We start from the raw sequence: 14,963 nt of genomic DNA, 5'->3' as shown, positions 1-14,963 counted from the left end.
CAACAAGATCTTCAATCAATTATGCTGTTCTAGTTCTGACTATCAGAAGTTCAGATTTCCCAGATGTTCAGTTTGCCAGATTTCCCAGATCTTCCAAGTGCTTAGATTTTTGAATTTCCAGAATTGAACTCCAGCTGAACCTGCCACAGTTCTTTCAGAATGTTTATTGTTAGTTGTTCAATTTTGCAATGTATTCTGTTTTGCCAGATTTGCAAGATTTCCCAGTTTTTCCAACTCATTCCACAATTGTACTGCCATTGAATTGAGATTCACCACTATTCATTTGCTGTTGCACCAACTGTCTAGGTCAGCTATTCATTTGTTCACTTCACCAACTGACAGTTCATTTTGCCATTGACTATTGACTCAGCCAGAATTTACAACTGAAATGACAACAGCTTACACACGGCCATTCAAAAATGAATTTGCAATGATTTCCAGAACTGCCATTGACTACTGAAACTACACTCTGTTGTTATGTTAATTCGACAACTAGAAAACACAACGAAATACATGTCTGGGCATTTGCAATAGCTTACACAATTCATGTTGCAATGCCCATTCAATCTGTCCATCACGACCATGATTTCTACAACTGCCTGACAAACAACAGCATTGACAACGGCACACACACAGCAGCTTATACAATTTATGTTGAATTTCCCACTGCCATTGAGTTACTACGTGTTGTTGAACCACCAAATCCAACAGATTTGCCAACTTTCATACATACCAGCTTGCATTAGAATATTTCACACTGCCATAAACCACTGATACTACATGTTGTTCAACCAGCTTTCACAACGAGATACAAACTGGGCATTCACTATACCTTATACAATAGAACTGACAATTAACTTACACAACGGGCATTCGCATTTCAAACTGCCATTAGATTGCCAAATGCTGTTCACATAGCATCACCTGCCGCACTACGTCTCCTTTTATAATGTCACATATATTAATATACAACGACAAAAAAAAAAAATTAATAATTCTTTATCCACCTCTTGATACACTGCCACCATAACATGTTGATGTAGATTGACAGCCTCTGCTCGCATTAGTGCCCGCATCCAATGATTAAACACTTTAACTTGACCTTTACTGTACCAACGATCAAATATCATAAAATAGTTTTTTCCCCTATACAATTATCATGATCTTTGTTAATACATCCACATTTTTTACATAACATATCTCTCCCACGAGGTGCCATGAAATATGTTTCAGCAGCGTGTTCTTTCCAATTCCGCCCATCAGGTGCCATACTTCCATTTGCTCCAAGCGATTTCATAAACCATTCTTCAGGTTCATATTTCCCAATTTTTTTCAACACTTTGCAATACAACTTATCCAACACTTGCACCTGAATAGACAAACGATACTGACTTGTTACAATGCAAGAGTTTACTATCATATTCATTGATCATTGTATCTAAATCATTCTTGACCACCCATTCCAATTGCAACCCACCAAGCCCTTGTTGAACAATCTCACAAACATCATCACCACTCATTTGACCAAAAATAACTCGACACGCCAAGCTAACAATCTGTCGTCTTTCGCACCATGTCGGAGAACAACCTTCATTGCACATAAAGCACCACTTGCACACACCTTCAACACGAACCACTGGGCTATTATCCAAAGTAGTTAAATAGAATCCAAACCATTTATAAAGTGTGTCGATTTTAATAAATTTATATCTTTCATTAATTTCACCCAACTTGAACTTGGCCCTGTCCATCATACTCTCTTCCACTTGCTGTCTCTTCTCACGCACTTCCACTGTCACATTTCTCATCTGCTCAACAATAGTTTTAGTACAATCTGCCGGTTGCCCACAACAATTGCGATGATCACCCCACTCCAAACCATAAAATTCGCACATTTGTTTCTTGAAACATTCACTCACTACAAGTTTTCCGTTAGTTACTTCATCATCAGCCGAGAGAAATAAAACATACAGCGGTTTCCCACGCAACCGGCCAATGACCTGAATTGCTTCCGGAACAGTCGCTAATGTTTCATAAAAAATTATCAGCTTGATACCAGAAATATCCAAACCAACTGAAGCAGCTTTTGTAGCAAGAATCAAACGTGTCTTTGATATATCCTGGTGTGCTTTCTTGATATCTTTCGTTTCTGACAGAATAACAACAGCATCATCAAACTCTTGACTAATCTCTTTAAGCTTCTCAAGATTGCAAAAGTACACAAATATAATACCATCGCTATTGCTCACCAAAAATTGTTTGACAACACCAATCAAATAACCAACTCTCTTCTTGTCCTCTCCAATAAATTCCCTTTCAACATAAACATTTTGATTAGGTTCAGTTTTCACAGTATTGTACACCTTCGGTGCCAACAAATTTTTCTCCATCTCTGTTGCAAAATTCCGAGGCAACGTCGCACCCAAACTTACAATCTTCTCAAATGAATGCAAAATCCGGTAGTGCACTCGGTTCAACCGGCGAAATTCTTTTTCTTCAATCAACACCTGCACCTCATCTATCACACTGAGGTAGAGCTGACACTGTTGACCATAATTCTGAGAAAAATTCAAAAAAAAATCACTGACATTCAGCTTTGTTAAACTCTCAACTGTCCCCACAACCAAATCAATACTGCCATCAAACGAGTTAAGATTTCTAACACCAATCACATTAACATACTCTGCCATTCGCTTTTCAAACTCAACTGCAACAACATTATACGGCAACACCAAAAAACTCACTCTTCTTTTGCCACCTTCCCTTCGTTTCATTATTTTATTAGCAAGTATAGGAACCAAAAAGAGATACGTCTTCCCAAAATCCTTCTGCTGGTAGCCACAATCAATTTTTGCTTGTTCAATGTCCTCAAGCTGCAAGCCACTGCAAAGACGCAAAGGAGGTTTAACTGGTTTCAGAATTAACAGCTTTGATGTATTTTGATCAACATCAATACCGATATATTTTTGGTACAACGCAAAAAATTGTCTCATTATCATCAGAATCGTTGTACTATGATAGGTATCCCAACCACCAGTGTTACCATACGAGTTGTCAGCACTCATCCAGTGATGCCCTTGGGCCTTTTCGATAACTTCAGTTACCAGTGACATTTGAATATAATTACGCACCATGTACGAAATACCTTGTCTAAGGTACCGCATTTTAACCACGTACTTGACCTCCTCGTGATTTATCTTAGCCACCATCTTATAGAACTTCATCCTGCAAAGTTACAAGATCAACCCGTGGCTTCGTCATCACAGCCTGATGAAACCGACATTTACGATATTGAATTCAGTGACGACGACGACCAACAAGTTCCCTCAACATTGCCTTTGTCTGTCCCAAGTCAACCTCCAGCAAAAAAAATTGAAACCCACCCATGGGTTCAACATCACACCAGAATCAACAACCTTGCTGGGTGTCTATAAAATCACAAAGATTGTTCCAAAAGAGATTTCTCAAATTCTTATCAGAGAAAAAAACACCATTGTCGGGTACCGACATGTGACTGTTTATTTGTCAGACGACTACAACCATGGCTCGGTTACTTTGAATCCACAAGACGTTGAAAAGATACTTGAAAAACATTGTGACGAAACCTGGCAAACCAAATTGAACGACTTAATCAACAAAATCGTCCCTATTGAATTAGTTGTAAAGAAAACCGGCGAGTGCTGGTATTGGTCGTTTCCTAGTCCGGAAAGATTGTTATAGATTGAATATATATTGGTTTTGTGTCTAGAAAAAAAACCCTTAAGGGTCTTTATGCAGCAAAAAAAAAAACCCTGATGTTTCGGTACTTGACAGTAGAAAAAACAGTGTTAATACTGATAACCAGCAAATATAATGACATTACATTGGATATAATGAGTTTGCTCGTTCTTCTAAACTAATATAAAACTATGTAAAAGTAATTAGAACAAATATAAAAAATATCACCAAACAGTACTCCCAACAATCTCTAAGAAACTTTTTTGGGCCAACTTTCTTGTCAAAAATGAACTTAAAATTGCTGCCACCAACTGTATAGTATGCACCTATTCATGTGCCACTATCAAAAATACAACAAAATATGTAGCTTTTAAGAATATGTGCTCTCTAAATATGTGGTGTTAAAAAATCTGTGGTCAAAGAAAACCAGTGGTCAAAGAAAAACAGTGCTCAAACAAAATCAGTGGTCATAAAAAAAACCTGTGGTCAAAAAATGTGTGGTCAAGGAAAAATCAGCGCTCAAAGAAAAATGTGTGGTCAAAAATCAGTGCTCAAACAAAATGTGTGCTCATAGAAAAAACCTGTGCTCAAAGAAAATCAGTGGTCAAAGAAAATCGGTGCTCAAAGAATATGTGTGGTCATAGAAAAAACCTGTGCTCAAAGAAAATCAGTGGTCAAATCTGCGGTCAAAGAAAATCTGCGGTCAAAGAATGTGCTACCAAAGGTGTGGTCAAAGAAAAATCAGTGCTCAAAAAATCAGTGCTCAAAAAAAAATCAGTGCTCAAAGAAAATGTGCGGTCAAAGAAAACCTGTGGTCAAAGAAAATGTGTGCTCAAAGAAAGTGCTACCAAAGATGTGCTCAAAAAAAAACCTGTGGTCAAACCTGCGGTCAAAAAATCAGTGGCCCTTCAAATCTGCGCTCTTTGGCGCTACCCAAAATGTGGTCAACCAGGGAAAAAAAATGTGGTCAAAACTCGGCGCTACCTAAAAACGTGTGGTCAAAGAAAATCATTAATAACTCAACAAACAAACAAGGTAAAATCACTTTTCCTTTTTCAACCACAAATTCATTGATCTAGCTAACTGTCTACCAACCATCAGTTAACCTCCTCTTGTACTGCTCTTCCTGTGCTCTTCCAAAATTGACCAAAAATCGCTGTTTTTCAAAAAATTCTGATTTTTCGGGTCGTGCGCGCAAAAAAATCATTTTTTCTCTTGCCCTTGAATTTTTAACCTCTTTTTGATGAACAACAACTCAGTGTATATAAAAGCTATAAACCTAAAAACTATATAGTTTATCTGCCAGAGTTATGTAGATTCATATGGTATCCTTACTTTTGCGCTACCACCTAAATTGGGCAAATTATAAGTGCTAACAAACATGTGGTCAAAAAATGTGGTCAAGAAAAAAACATGTGGTCAAGCTAACAAACTTTGTTAGCACATGTGGTCAAAAATGTGGAAACGAAGTTATTTCAACTTGTTGAACTATCAATTTCAATTTATCGAAAGTATTAGGCTCAGATTTTATTTACCAAAGGTCTTGTTGTAAAACAGGATCTGCAATATTTTATGTGCAGTCCTTTTGAATTCAACTCAGGGAGTTCGACGAATCCTTTATAATTGCTAATTTATTATTCTCTATTATATACTACTTCTCTTTGGAAGACAATTCATATTTTATTACTTTCAATTATTACATACTGATAATTAGCTTCGAATCTATAGAAAGTTAGAGCAACATATATTGTCCGTCGTAATATCTAATTAATAAAACCTAGGAATACTTCAGTCTCTTCAGGTAACCAATTTTAGAAGAAAAAATCCCAACAACAAAAACCACAAAAAAATTTTTTTTTTTTTTACAAATTTCCATTCTAACAAACAAAAAACTCAACAAATTTGATTGGACGCTTTTCAAAGACAAGTTCCTAGCCAATCAAAATTTATCCTATTCAATACTAGCCAATTAAAATCATTTTCACCTTTTGATCGACAACTAGTTCAAATAAAATGATTATTGATTGACAATATTAGTTATCAATCAAACAAAAAAAAACATACAACCACACCTTTGCAATAATTTTTTTTTTCGCAACCTGCAGCTATTATAAAACACACAAAAACAACACAAAACCCACAAAACCTCACACAAAAAAAAAAAAAAATAATTTTTCCCACCCCAAATAATTTTTCCTTTGTATTAATTTTTATTACCACAAATTTTATATAACGTTTACGGAACACCTGTTTAAATTCCTTTTTGCAACTTTATCTATCAGTTATTTTTAATTATGAGTCAAACAAATAAATCTGGACCAAAGAGTCCATCCCCATCTTCATCTGATACGTCCACTTCAGCTACTACCGATACCTCCGCTAATGCTACTAATTTGGCCTTTCAAGCAAGTGTGGAAGCGAGTGTCAACAAACAGTTACAGGCCTTCCAAGAACAGATGATGGAAATGTTCAATCAATTTGCTAGTCGATATGAACAGCAAACAGCACAGGGTATCAATCAAACCCGTGAACAGGAAGCTCGTGACTTTCAAAATTTTAATTCTGCTGGTATGAAGTTGGAATCTCATGTCCAGGAGGTTGAACAAGAAACTCACGAATTGGAAAAGGAAGTCGGAGCTTTTGAAGAAGCTTATAACAAGCGTGTCCGTTTTGAAGACGAACGTTTTCAACAGGCTTCTAATGTTATGGCTCAAGCTCAAAATAAGGAATTGGATCTCCAAACCCAAATCACTGCCTTAAAAGAACAAATGAAAACTTTCAGCACTACCCAACCGGCAGCGGCATCAACTGGCCCCAAGTCCAGCTTTGTTACATCCGAAAACATCGCCACTCAGATTAAACGTATTTTTCCCCAAGCCGATTTAACCAACAACGATTGGAATCAACCTACAAACGAATTCCCACCTTTTATGGATTTCAAAATCTTGCTTTGCTAAATTGTTGAAATGATTCCCTGTAGCATGTCCGTTTTGATTGCAACGGAAGCAATGGTTGCCGTGTTTACAAGACCATCTTGTATGGCATAAAGTACGGGAAGTGGTGCAATATTTGGCAATGGATACCAAATCTAATTTGTGATGTTTCCAAAAGTATCTGCTCTTTTTTGGAACCTTGTTTCCGGACCATCCAATCATAAAATAAGACGTAGCATACTTGCCAGCCTTAAGAGGTTGTTTTGTAAATTCATCTGCATTGTTCACTTCACTTTTCGAAATGCTAAATTCGATATTCTCTTCTGTAGTGGGGATATTTGCTGCCTGCTTGAGTGCTCGCATCCATTCGTCCCTTTTGTTGTCGAAAAAGGAATGTATTAATTTTTCAACTTTCCACTCCTCGGCTGGGTGGAGAAAACGGTAAATCCCGATGTTGTCGTGATGGTTGTTTTTAACAACCACCTTGTAACTGTTGTTACCCACTTGGACTTGTGGGTATTTTTTATATGGCTTTCAATAGCCATTTGTGTCTAAATTTGGAAACATATCTGAAAATTCTTCTCCAATTTGTGAGTAGATAATTCTGTATGTACCGTCTGTCATAAATCTTACTCTGAATAAGTCTTTTTCCGCTGCGTAAAGTAATGCCTTCTCCATGTTGGAGTTGGCTCCTTGTTCTCTAATCTTGTCTGGTATGGTTTTTTTCAAGTGGACCTTGATGGCCTCTTGTTTTTCGTAGTAGCCCTCACCACAGGCTTCTTCAAAGACCGCATTGGTGTGGTCCCCAGTATATTTGTCGGTCACCATGTCGGAGACACATTCTCTAATAAACGCCTTACTGGCGCAGTCTAATCTGTTGAGCATCGCAGGCCATTGGCTTGCTCCAATGTTCTTCACGTAGGTAACCATATTCTCCAACTCCTCCAACTCACGGTCGGTATCTGCATGGGGCTCCATCTCTATTTCTTTTTTGCTTTGGCCAACTGGTGGCCACACGTGCCCGTCTTGGTACTCCCCTTCTTCGGTGGTGGCGGTGGCAGCTTTTCCGCCAACTTCTCTGCCATGGTCGGCGGGTTGGTTGTCATGATTGATAAAAAACTTAAACTCTTTGAATACAATAATATGAAGACGCTAGTGTTTTATAAACGGGCCTCCAAGGTGTACTTGTATGTAAGAACTGAACGCAAAGGACCCACTTGCTTTCGATGGTATATTGCCAATATTTGTAATAACATCCTCCATTGTTGAAAATGATAAATTTGGGATAACAATAATAAGTTGTCTTGGTAGTTTCTCTTTGAAAGGTGTTTGCCCATGACTGGGCCCCCTTCGGGTGAAGAGTAGTTGTTGTTGTTGGTCTTTTTTTTTTAGTTGTTCGTTTTTTCTTTTTGTATTGCCTGGTATGTGTACACATCAATCGGCATACCGTACGGATGCCCCAGCTTATTGAAAATTGGGGGGAGCTTGTCACCCCCTGAAAAGTACGGATGTAGGATGTTCTACTGATGAAGACAGCTACGGATGTCTTGATGTTTCGGGATACACCATTTAGAATAGAGCAGTTTAATTGCAAATCAATTCATCTGTGCCGGAATGTTTAAGATTTAGAGGGTGGCAGAAGTTAGGTACCACAATTACAGCACCTTTTCTATTGCTTGGTACCTGGGATATACCAATAATTAGCATTTCTTTACTCTACTGCTAGACCTACACCCCCTCACTAAGCCCATAACTATAGCCAGTGAGATATTTTCTAGCCACAACTCTGACCTTGATGCTACCACTAAATTCCGTACATCCTGTAGAGCTTCAGTTGACCCTGTAAGTGAACAGCAAATATCAATTTTGTCTTATCTATCAATTATATGATTAGCTAAAACCTAGTAAATTCACCCCACGTCGTTATTGAACTTTAGCTTTATTTAGTACATAGCCTACCTATTATGATAGACGTTGTACCCTTGTGTTACAATTTTTTTGGGCATGTTTCTTCACAAAAATAGATCAAAAAGATCAGACACATTAGTACAATAGCAAACCCATCAATATACTAAAGAGGTGAAATATACATGTCTCCTATCCCAACCATTTAGGTGCAATCCTCTAGCTATGTCTCAAAAGTCATGCCTTCCCAATAACTTTTGGGCTTGTCGCACAATCTATCTTTTCAAAAAATCACCAAAAAAAAATTTTCATTCATCACAATTTTTCAAACTCTTTCACTCGAGTTTTATGATCAGACGACTACTCATGACAGCCGCCAAACCAAAGAAAGGAAAAGCTCAAGACTTTGTATTGAAAACCCCAAAGGGAACCAAAGACTGGGCCGATAAAGACATGGTTCTCAGAGAGGCCATCTTTGGCACCCTCTCCTCCCTCTTCAAGAAACACGGGGGAGTTACTATCGACACACCAGTATTCGAATTACGAGAAATCCTTACCGGGAAATACGGTGAAGACTCAAAACTCATCTACAACTTAGAAGACCAAGGCGGAGAACTCACTTCATTGAGATACGACTTGACTGTTCCATTTGCCAGATTCGTCGCTTGCAACAACATTGCTGCCATCAAGCGTTACCACATTGCCAAAGTCTATAGAAGAGACCAGCCTGCCATGACCAAAGGAAGAATGAGAGAATTCTACCAGTGTGATTTTGATATTGCCGGAAACTACGACACCATGGTCCCCGATTCAGAAATTTTGGCATTATTATGTGATGGATTAAACGGGTTAGGTATCACCGACTTTAAGGTCAAACTCAACCACAGAAAGATTTTGGATGGTATTTTCCAAGCATGTGGGGTCAAAGATGAAGACGTGAGAAAGGTCTCTTCCGCAGTCGACAAGCTCGACAAATCGCCATGGGAAGTTGTCAAGAAAGAAATGGTCGTTGAAAAAAACCAACCACCAGAAGTGGCCGACAAGATCGGCGAGTTTGTCAAACACAACGGATCAATACGTGAGGTATTAGAGTTTTTGCAGGCCAGCGACATCCTCAAATCCAACGATTCTGCTCAATCTGGGATCGCCGAAATGCTGATTTTGGCTGACTACGTTGACGCCTTTGATATTGGCGAGTACTTGTCATTCGACTTGTCCTTGGCCAGGGGATTGGACTACTATACAGGGTTGATCTACGAAGCTGTTACTGCCGCTTCAGCCCCTCCTGCAAACGCTACTGAATTAAAAGCCAAGTCCAACGACGAAGACGCTTCGGCGTATGTGGGTGTTGGTTCAATCGCTGCTGGTGGCCGTTACGACAATTTGGTGGGCATGTTCTCCAACGGAAAGTCCATCCCCTGTGTTGGAGTCTCCTTCGGTGTTGAAAGACTCTTTTCCATCATCAAAAACAGAACAGATCTTACCTCCATTTCTGCCAACCACACGGATGTCTTTGTTATGGCATTTGGCGGTGGCGAAGGCTGGAACGGGTTCTTGAAAGAAAGAATGGAAATCACAAACACGTTATGGAAGGCCGGCATCAACGCGGAGTATTTGTACAAGTCCAAAGCCAATATCCGTAAACAATTCGATGCCGCTGAAAAGGCCGGAGCAAAATTGGCGGTCATTCTCGGTAAAGAAGAGTACCCCCAGGGCCAATTAAGAATCAAGGTATTAGGCCAGGGCCAAGAAAACGAAGGTGAGTTGGTCAACAAAAAAGAGTTGATCGATGCTGTCCAATCACACCTTACTGACGTCGATTCTATCTCTCGCATAATAAAAGGTCTCTAATTCTCATCTAGTCTACTAATTCTATATCCGTGCTTCTCCTTACCTCCACGCTTAACTCTATTCCACACTTTATTCTCTTTATTAAAAATAAACCACCAGATAACCCCACACCACGACGTAACCTGTGGCAACGGGTCATAAAACTCAGCAGCAATTCTCCTTAACTCTGGCAATCTTGTCCACGCAATATAAGGAAAATCATGGTGCTCATTGTGGTACCCGACATTCCAGGTAAGCATGTTCAACGATCCATAGTACGAGTACGTCTCGGCCGGCAACAACTCTTTGGAAATGTTTGTTCCGCCAATCTTCTGGTGGCGTGGCACATTATTCTCATTCAACACATAGTGCTCGGCAATAAAGTGCCCGGCACAGGGGTGCAACGACCCCGCCAAAAACGTGCTCATAATAAAGTACCCCAACGCCTTCCACCCCCAGTTCGTCACCATAATGTGGTCAAACAATACCTGGAAAACAACATTCACCAAATGAACATATGTAAACTTGATCAGCGTAACAAACATGGGCCGCAACGCATAAAAGAAGATCTGGAATATCGCAAAAAATACCTTCCCAGGAAAATTCGACAAGAACCGCCCTTCATACTCGGTCGGCAAATCAGTATCCAAGTACATATCCCCCAAAAACTTGTGGTGCAACTGATGGTATGGCTGGAACGAGGCCGAATAAGGAACCCCAATAGGAATATTGGCAAACACAGCAAACATCTTATTGTAGAGCGGCTTTCTAAACAACAAGTTATGCGACAACTCGTGAATGGCAAGGAATATCGCCTGGTTGGCGGTGGCCCCAATAACATACGCCAACGTCATAAACTTCCACGAAAATACTGGCGTGTTTCTAAGATAGTACGCAATCCCAATCTGCATTAAAACAATTGCCGTGACATACCACTTGGTCTTGGGCTCGTGGCCCGTCAATTTCCTAACTTCCGGATACTTTTCAAGGATCTTCTTTCTCCTGGCAACATGCGGTTCATCGGTGTCTGTCCAGTAAAAGTCATTCAATACCTCAATAGAAGAGTCAGCAGCAGGCGTGACAAACTTGAACGTCTTTTCAGAATTCCTATGCTTGATCTCAGCGTCCATTGGTGAAAAGAAAGTGGTGCGTTAAAAAAAATTTTTTTTTTTTTCTCGTATACAAAAACATGCGATATATATATCTACACAATGACATCACCAGTTAGTCCTCAACCAACGCATTAACCATATCTTGTAATCCCTGGTCAATATCCATAGATAGTTCCTTCGCCTGGTTGGTGATAAACAGTTGGATCTCCTCTAACGACTGGGGTACCACCACTGCCGCCTTCTCCTGCCTCTTCTTAATACTAAACCGGCCATCCTCCTTAAACTCGTACTCTTGGGCCCCTCCAAGTATCTTCTTTCCAAGACAAACCAGAGCCTTCGCCCGCAAATCATCCTCATCTACCTCACCAACAAGAGCATGGTCCCCCACCAACACATCTACATTATTCACCGCAAATATCTCTTCATCGTTGAAATCCTTAAACTGGTACTTGATCAACGAAAAGTCCCGGAAATGTACATCCTCCCAGAAATAGTACCCTCGAGTCGGCCGGTGATCCACCACCTGGTAGTACTTATTCAACACTCCACACAAGTACACCATACAGTTCCTCCTTGCCTGAAACACGCCCAAAAACTCGGGGTTCTCTCTCAACACATTCAATAAAAACCGTAGAACCACCAACGACTCCTTCCTCCTCAAACAATCCAACACCCGCTCAACAAACCGAAACGTAAACTTGACCAACTTCTCTTGGCGATCCAACTTTAAAAACGAAAACGCCACCACAAGCTGCCGCAACACTACCTCCCCATCAAAATTCTTCTCCAACATCTTGAAAAAGTCCGTCTCAACCTTGGAAAACGCAATCTTCTTGACTATATTGGGCCCGCTCTTATACCTCTCTGGACAATACACATACCCAATCAAACACACCAAATATACATTCATAATGGTCGTTGCACTGAAATGTCTTTCTGGGCTCGCCCTCACAATATCGACCAACGCCGTCGTAAACCAGTGTTTCTGCAAGATCTTGGTCATGTTGGCGTGCCCCAACTTATAATCCGGGATCCGCGTAAACTGCGACCGCAAAAACCAGTACACTGCCGTAAACTTCTCGTCGACTAAATTATAAATCACCCCAATATGGTTGTACGGCTCATTCAACGCCGGTAACAACATAATACACAAGTGGTAATACTGCAACGCCTTGGCGTACGCCGGCAACAAAAACGTCTTGTCGGTAGTTGAGCGTACTCGGAAATACTCTCTGTTGGAAGAAGAAGGCGTAACAAAACTCGTCTCAATAAAAGTCCGGTGGCGGTGTATATCCCCCAATGACAAACAACACCTATGCACAAGGTACAACACATTGGCTTGGAAATTATCGTCATCACAATAAACTGCCAGTGCATCAACCACAAACCCAAACGGCTCCATAAACTTCCTCGGCAAGTATGCATTCCTATAATGGGTAACAAAATACTTTAACAACTTTGAGTAAAACCCAAACACTTCTTTGATAAACTTGATAAAACTCTCGTTAATCTTCCGCATCTCAACCGGTCTAACCTTAAAACTCCCTGGCTTGCCTTCTCGCTGACACTCTTTCAAGTGCTCATTAATTCCTTCAAACACTAACCCATGCTGCTGCTGGAAAAACTTGATAATCGGCGAATGGAATTCAACCCATAACGTCTCAAACAAATCTATCGTACGGAAAGGCTGTCCCAAGTTGTTTCGGTACCTTTCCAAATCAGTAACGATCCACCCATGGAACTTGGCCTGCAACGACGCTGTAACCCCAATCAATAACGACTGGTCAATATACTTTTTCGCTAGAAGTGCATCTAACTTGGTCTTGTATAGCTGTATCTCATCTGTATATGCCATGACTAGCGGTGTACATAACGATGGTTGGTAGAAGAAAAAGAACGAAAATTTTTTTTTTTTCCTTCTCGAAATATAAATATTCGCGGAAAAACTGGTGGCAAAAACAAAGAAAAACCAGGGCAAGTATGGCTGACGACATTGTTAGAGTATATGTGTACGACCTATCACACGGACTAGCAAGAGTGTACTCCCCTATGCTTTTGGGGATCCTGATAGATGCAATCTACCACACATCCGTTGTAATACGCAACAAGGAGTACTACCTCGACCAAGGAATCAAGGTCAACTCGCCACCCGGCCACACCAAATACGGTACACCCATTGAAGTATTAGAAATTGGCACCACAGGTGTTGATGACGAGCTACTCACAGACTTTATCAACGAATTGAAAGACCACTCAAAGTACCATGCAGTAAACTATGACTTATTCACAAACAACTGTAACCATTTTACTGATGTCGTGATTGAGTTTTTATGTGGCAAGAATTTAGAGGACCGTATATTAAGGTTGCCAAACACGGTGTTAAACACACCAAATGGCCAGCTATTACAACAAATGTTTAGTGGAGCAACTTTTTAGAAAAAAAAAATATACACCCCCTTTTTTTTTTGTTTTTTTACAACCAATATGAATCCAATTAACTTTGATACCTCTATGCTGTCCAAAGACTCCAACAGCAGTAATGCGTTGGGCGAAAGCAAGTTCTGGTCGTCGTCGTCGTCGTCTACTCGACAAGCAGGTGGTACTTTCCAGCCCCTAGGCAAGGAAGAGCCTTATAGGTACCCCCTTATCAGATCCGAAACCTTCCCTCCCACCAAAGATGAGACGTTTAGTACCCCTTACTCAACTGTTGCCTCCGACTACGACATGCCTACCAACAAGTACATGAAAAACACCATGATCAATGCACCAAGTTATATCCCATTCTCCAAATCCTATTATCCCAAACACGACTCCTTTGACGCCTTGCAGGAAGACTATAACAAACTCAAGGGCGAGTTGATCTTGAAAAACCAAATAATCAAAAACTTGACCGACCAAATAAGTATCATGTCGAAACCCGACCAAGCCTCCTTTATGGCCCCGAAAAACCACTACCAGATATTCCAGGATTTGCTGAAAACTTTGCAGGAAAAGTCAACTGAATTACTGCAAACCAACCAACGACTCGAGGCAGTGTTGGTGGCCAATAGCGAAAACTATAATGTCGAAGAATTAAGCCACAAGCTAGTCCATCGCTTAACCCAGTTGCAACAGGAAAACGAAAACTTGTTGAAAATAATTAGTTTTGGCAACAAGACAAACTTGTTGATTGAGATTGGCTTGCTAAAGCACGAAATTGAGGTATTGAAAGGGATGGGAAACTAAGGCGGGCGTTATTTTTGTTTCTATTTTTATTCGGCACAGGGCGTACCGTTGAGATTCAGACCACAAGTCGCGTCGTCATGTGCCGCTGCATTTTCTTGGCTGTCGAAATTTTTTTTTTTTTTTCAGTAGCAATGTAGAATGTTTTTGAGAAAAATGTAGATAATTCTTAATCTTGACAATCTACACAAAATCATCTCTGGCGGTGCGCATGAGTATAAATTGATCTTGATTGAACAACATC

At 40.1% G+C, this 14,963-nt stretch overlaps 7 protein-coding genes across 7 annotated transcripts, besides 3 other annotated features; 4 read left to right on the top strand and 3 right to left on the bottom strand. All coding sequences in view use genetic code 12, as the record gives it.

Annotated features, from left to right (window-relative positions):
• Positions 1 to 1,352: 1,352 nt before the first annotated feature.
• On the bottom strand, positions 1,353 to 3,224 carry CD36_55100 (Y'element ATP-dependent helicase, putative; the record flags this gene model as incomplete). The annotated part of the gene is made up of 1 exon (XM_002420759.1): positions 1,353 to 3,224. One exon carries the CDS (start codon positions 3,222 to 3,224, stop codon positions 1,353 to 1,355), a length of 1,872 nt encoding a protein of 623 aa, XP_002420804.1.
• Positions 3,225 to 5,261: 2,037 nt separating this feature from the next.
• Positions 5,262 to 5,508: a mobile genetic element.
• Positions 5,509 to 6,011: 503 nt separating this feature from the next.
• Positions 6,012 to 6,665: a mobile genetic element (Tcd21-like Gag ORF sections (subtelomeric)).
• CD36_55090 (transposable element protein, putative) lies at positions 6,012 to 6,674 on the top strand (the record flags this gene model as incomplete). Its single annotated transcript, XM_002420758.1, has 1 exon — positions 6,012 to 6,674. The coding sequence occupies one exon, from the start codon at positions 6,012 to 6,014 to the stop codon at positions 6,672 to 6,674; it is 663 nt and encodes a 220-aa protein (XP_002420803.1).
• A 9-nt stretch (positions 6,675 to 6,683) lies between these two features.
• Positions 6,684 to 7,571: a mobile genetic element (partial ORF1 (subtelomeric)).
• A 1,209-nt stretch (positions 7,572 to 8,780) lies between these two features.
• CD36_55080 (histidine--trna ligase, putative) lies at positions 8,781 to 10,406 on the top strand (the record flags this gene model as incomplete). The annotated part of the gene is made up of 1 exon (XM_002420757.1): positions 8,781 to 10,406. The coding sequence occupies one exon, from the start codon at positions 8,781 to 8,783 to the stop codon at positions 10,404 to 10,406; it is 1,626 nt and encodes a 541-aa protein (XP_002420802.1).
• Positions 10,403 to 11,515, bottom strand: CD36_55070 (dihydroceramide delta 4-desaturase, putative; the record flags this gene model as incomplete). Its single annotated transcript, XM_002420756.1, has 1 exon — positions 10,403 to 11,515. One exon carries the CDS (start codon positions 11,513 to 11,515, stop codon positions 10,403 to 10,405), a length of 1,113 nt encoding a protein of 370 aa, XP_002420801.1.
• A 94-nt stretch (positions 11,516 to 11,609) lies between these two features.
• On the bottom strand, positions 11,610 to 13,352 carry CD36_55060 (conserved hypothetical protein; the record flags this gene model as incomplete). The annotated part of the gene is made up of 1 exon (XM_002420755.1): positions 11,610 to 13,352. The coding sequence occupies one exon, from the start codon at positions 13,350 to 13,352 to the stop codon at positions 11,610 to 11,612; it is 1,743 nt and encodes a 580-aa protein (XP_002420800.1).
• Positions 13,353 to 13,372: 20 nt separating this feature from the next.
• CD36_55050 (conserved hypothetical protein) lies at positions 13,373 to 13,933 on the top strand (the record flags this gene model as incomplete). The annotated part of the gene is made up of 1 exon (XM_002420754.1): positions 13,373 to 13,933. The coding sequence occupies one exon, from the start codon at positions 13,373 to 13,375 to the stop codon at positions 13,931 to 13,933; it is 561 nt and encodes a 186-aa protein (XP_002420799.1).
• A 48-nt stretch (positions 13,934 to 13,981) lies between these two features.
• On the top strand, positions 13,982 to 14,722 carry CD36_55040 (muddled meiosis protein 2 homologue, putative; the record flags this gene model as incomplete). Its single annotated transcript, XM_002420753.1, has 1 exon — positions 13,982 to 14,722. The coding sequence occupies one exon, from the start codon at positions 13,982 to 13,984 to the stop codon at positions 14,720 to 14,722; it is 741 nt and encodes a 246-aa protein (XP_002420798.1).
• Between the last annotated feature and the right edge of the window lie 241 nt (positions 14,723 to 14,963).

This window comes from Candida dubliniensis, chromosome 5 (assembly GCF_000026945.1).
Source record: "Candida dubliniensis CD36 chromosome 5, complete sequence".
NCBI lineage: Eukaryota > Fungi > Ascomycota > Pichiomycetes > Serinales > Debaryomycetaceae > Candida > Candida dubliniensis.
This window is presented reverse-complemented; position numbering and strand designations above follow the sequence as displayed.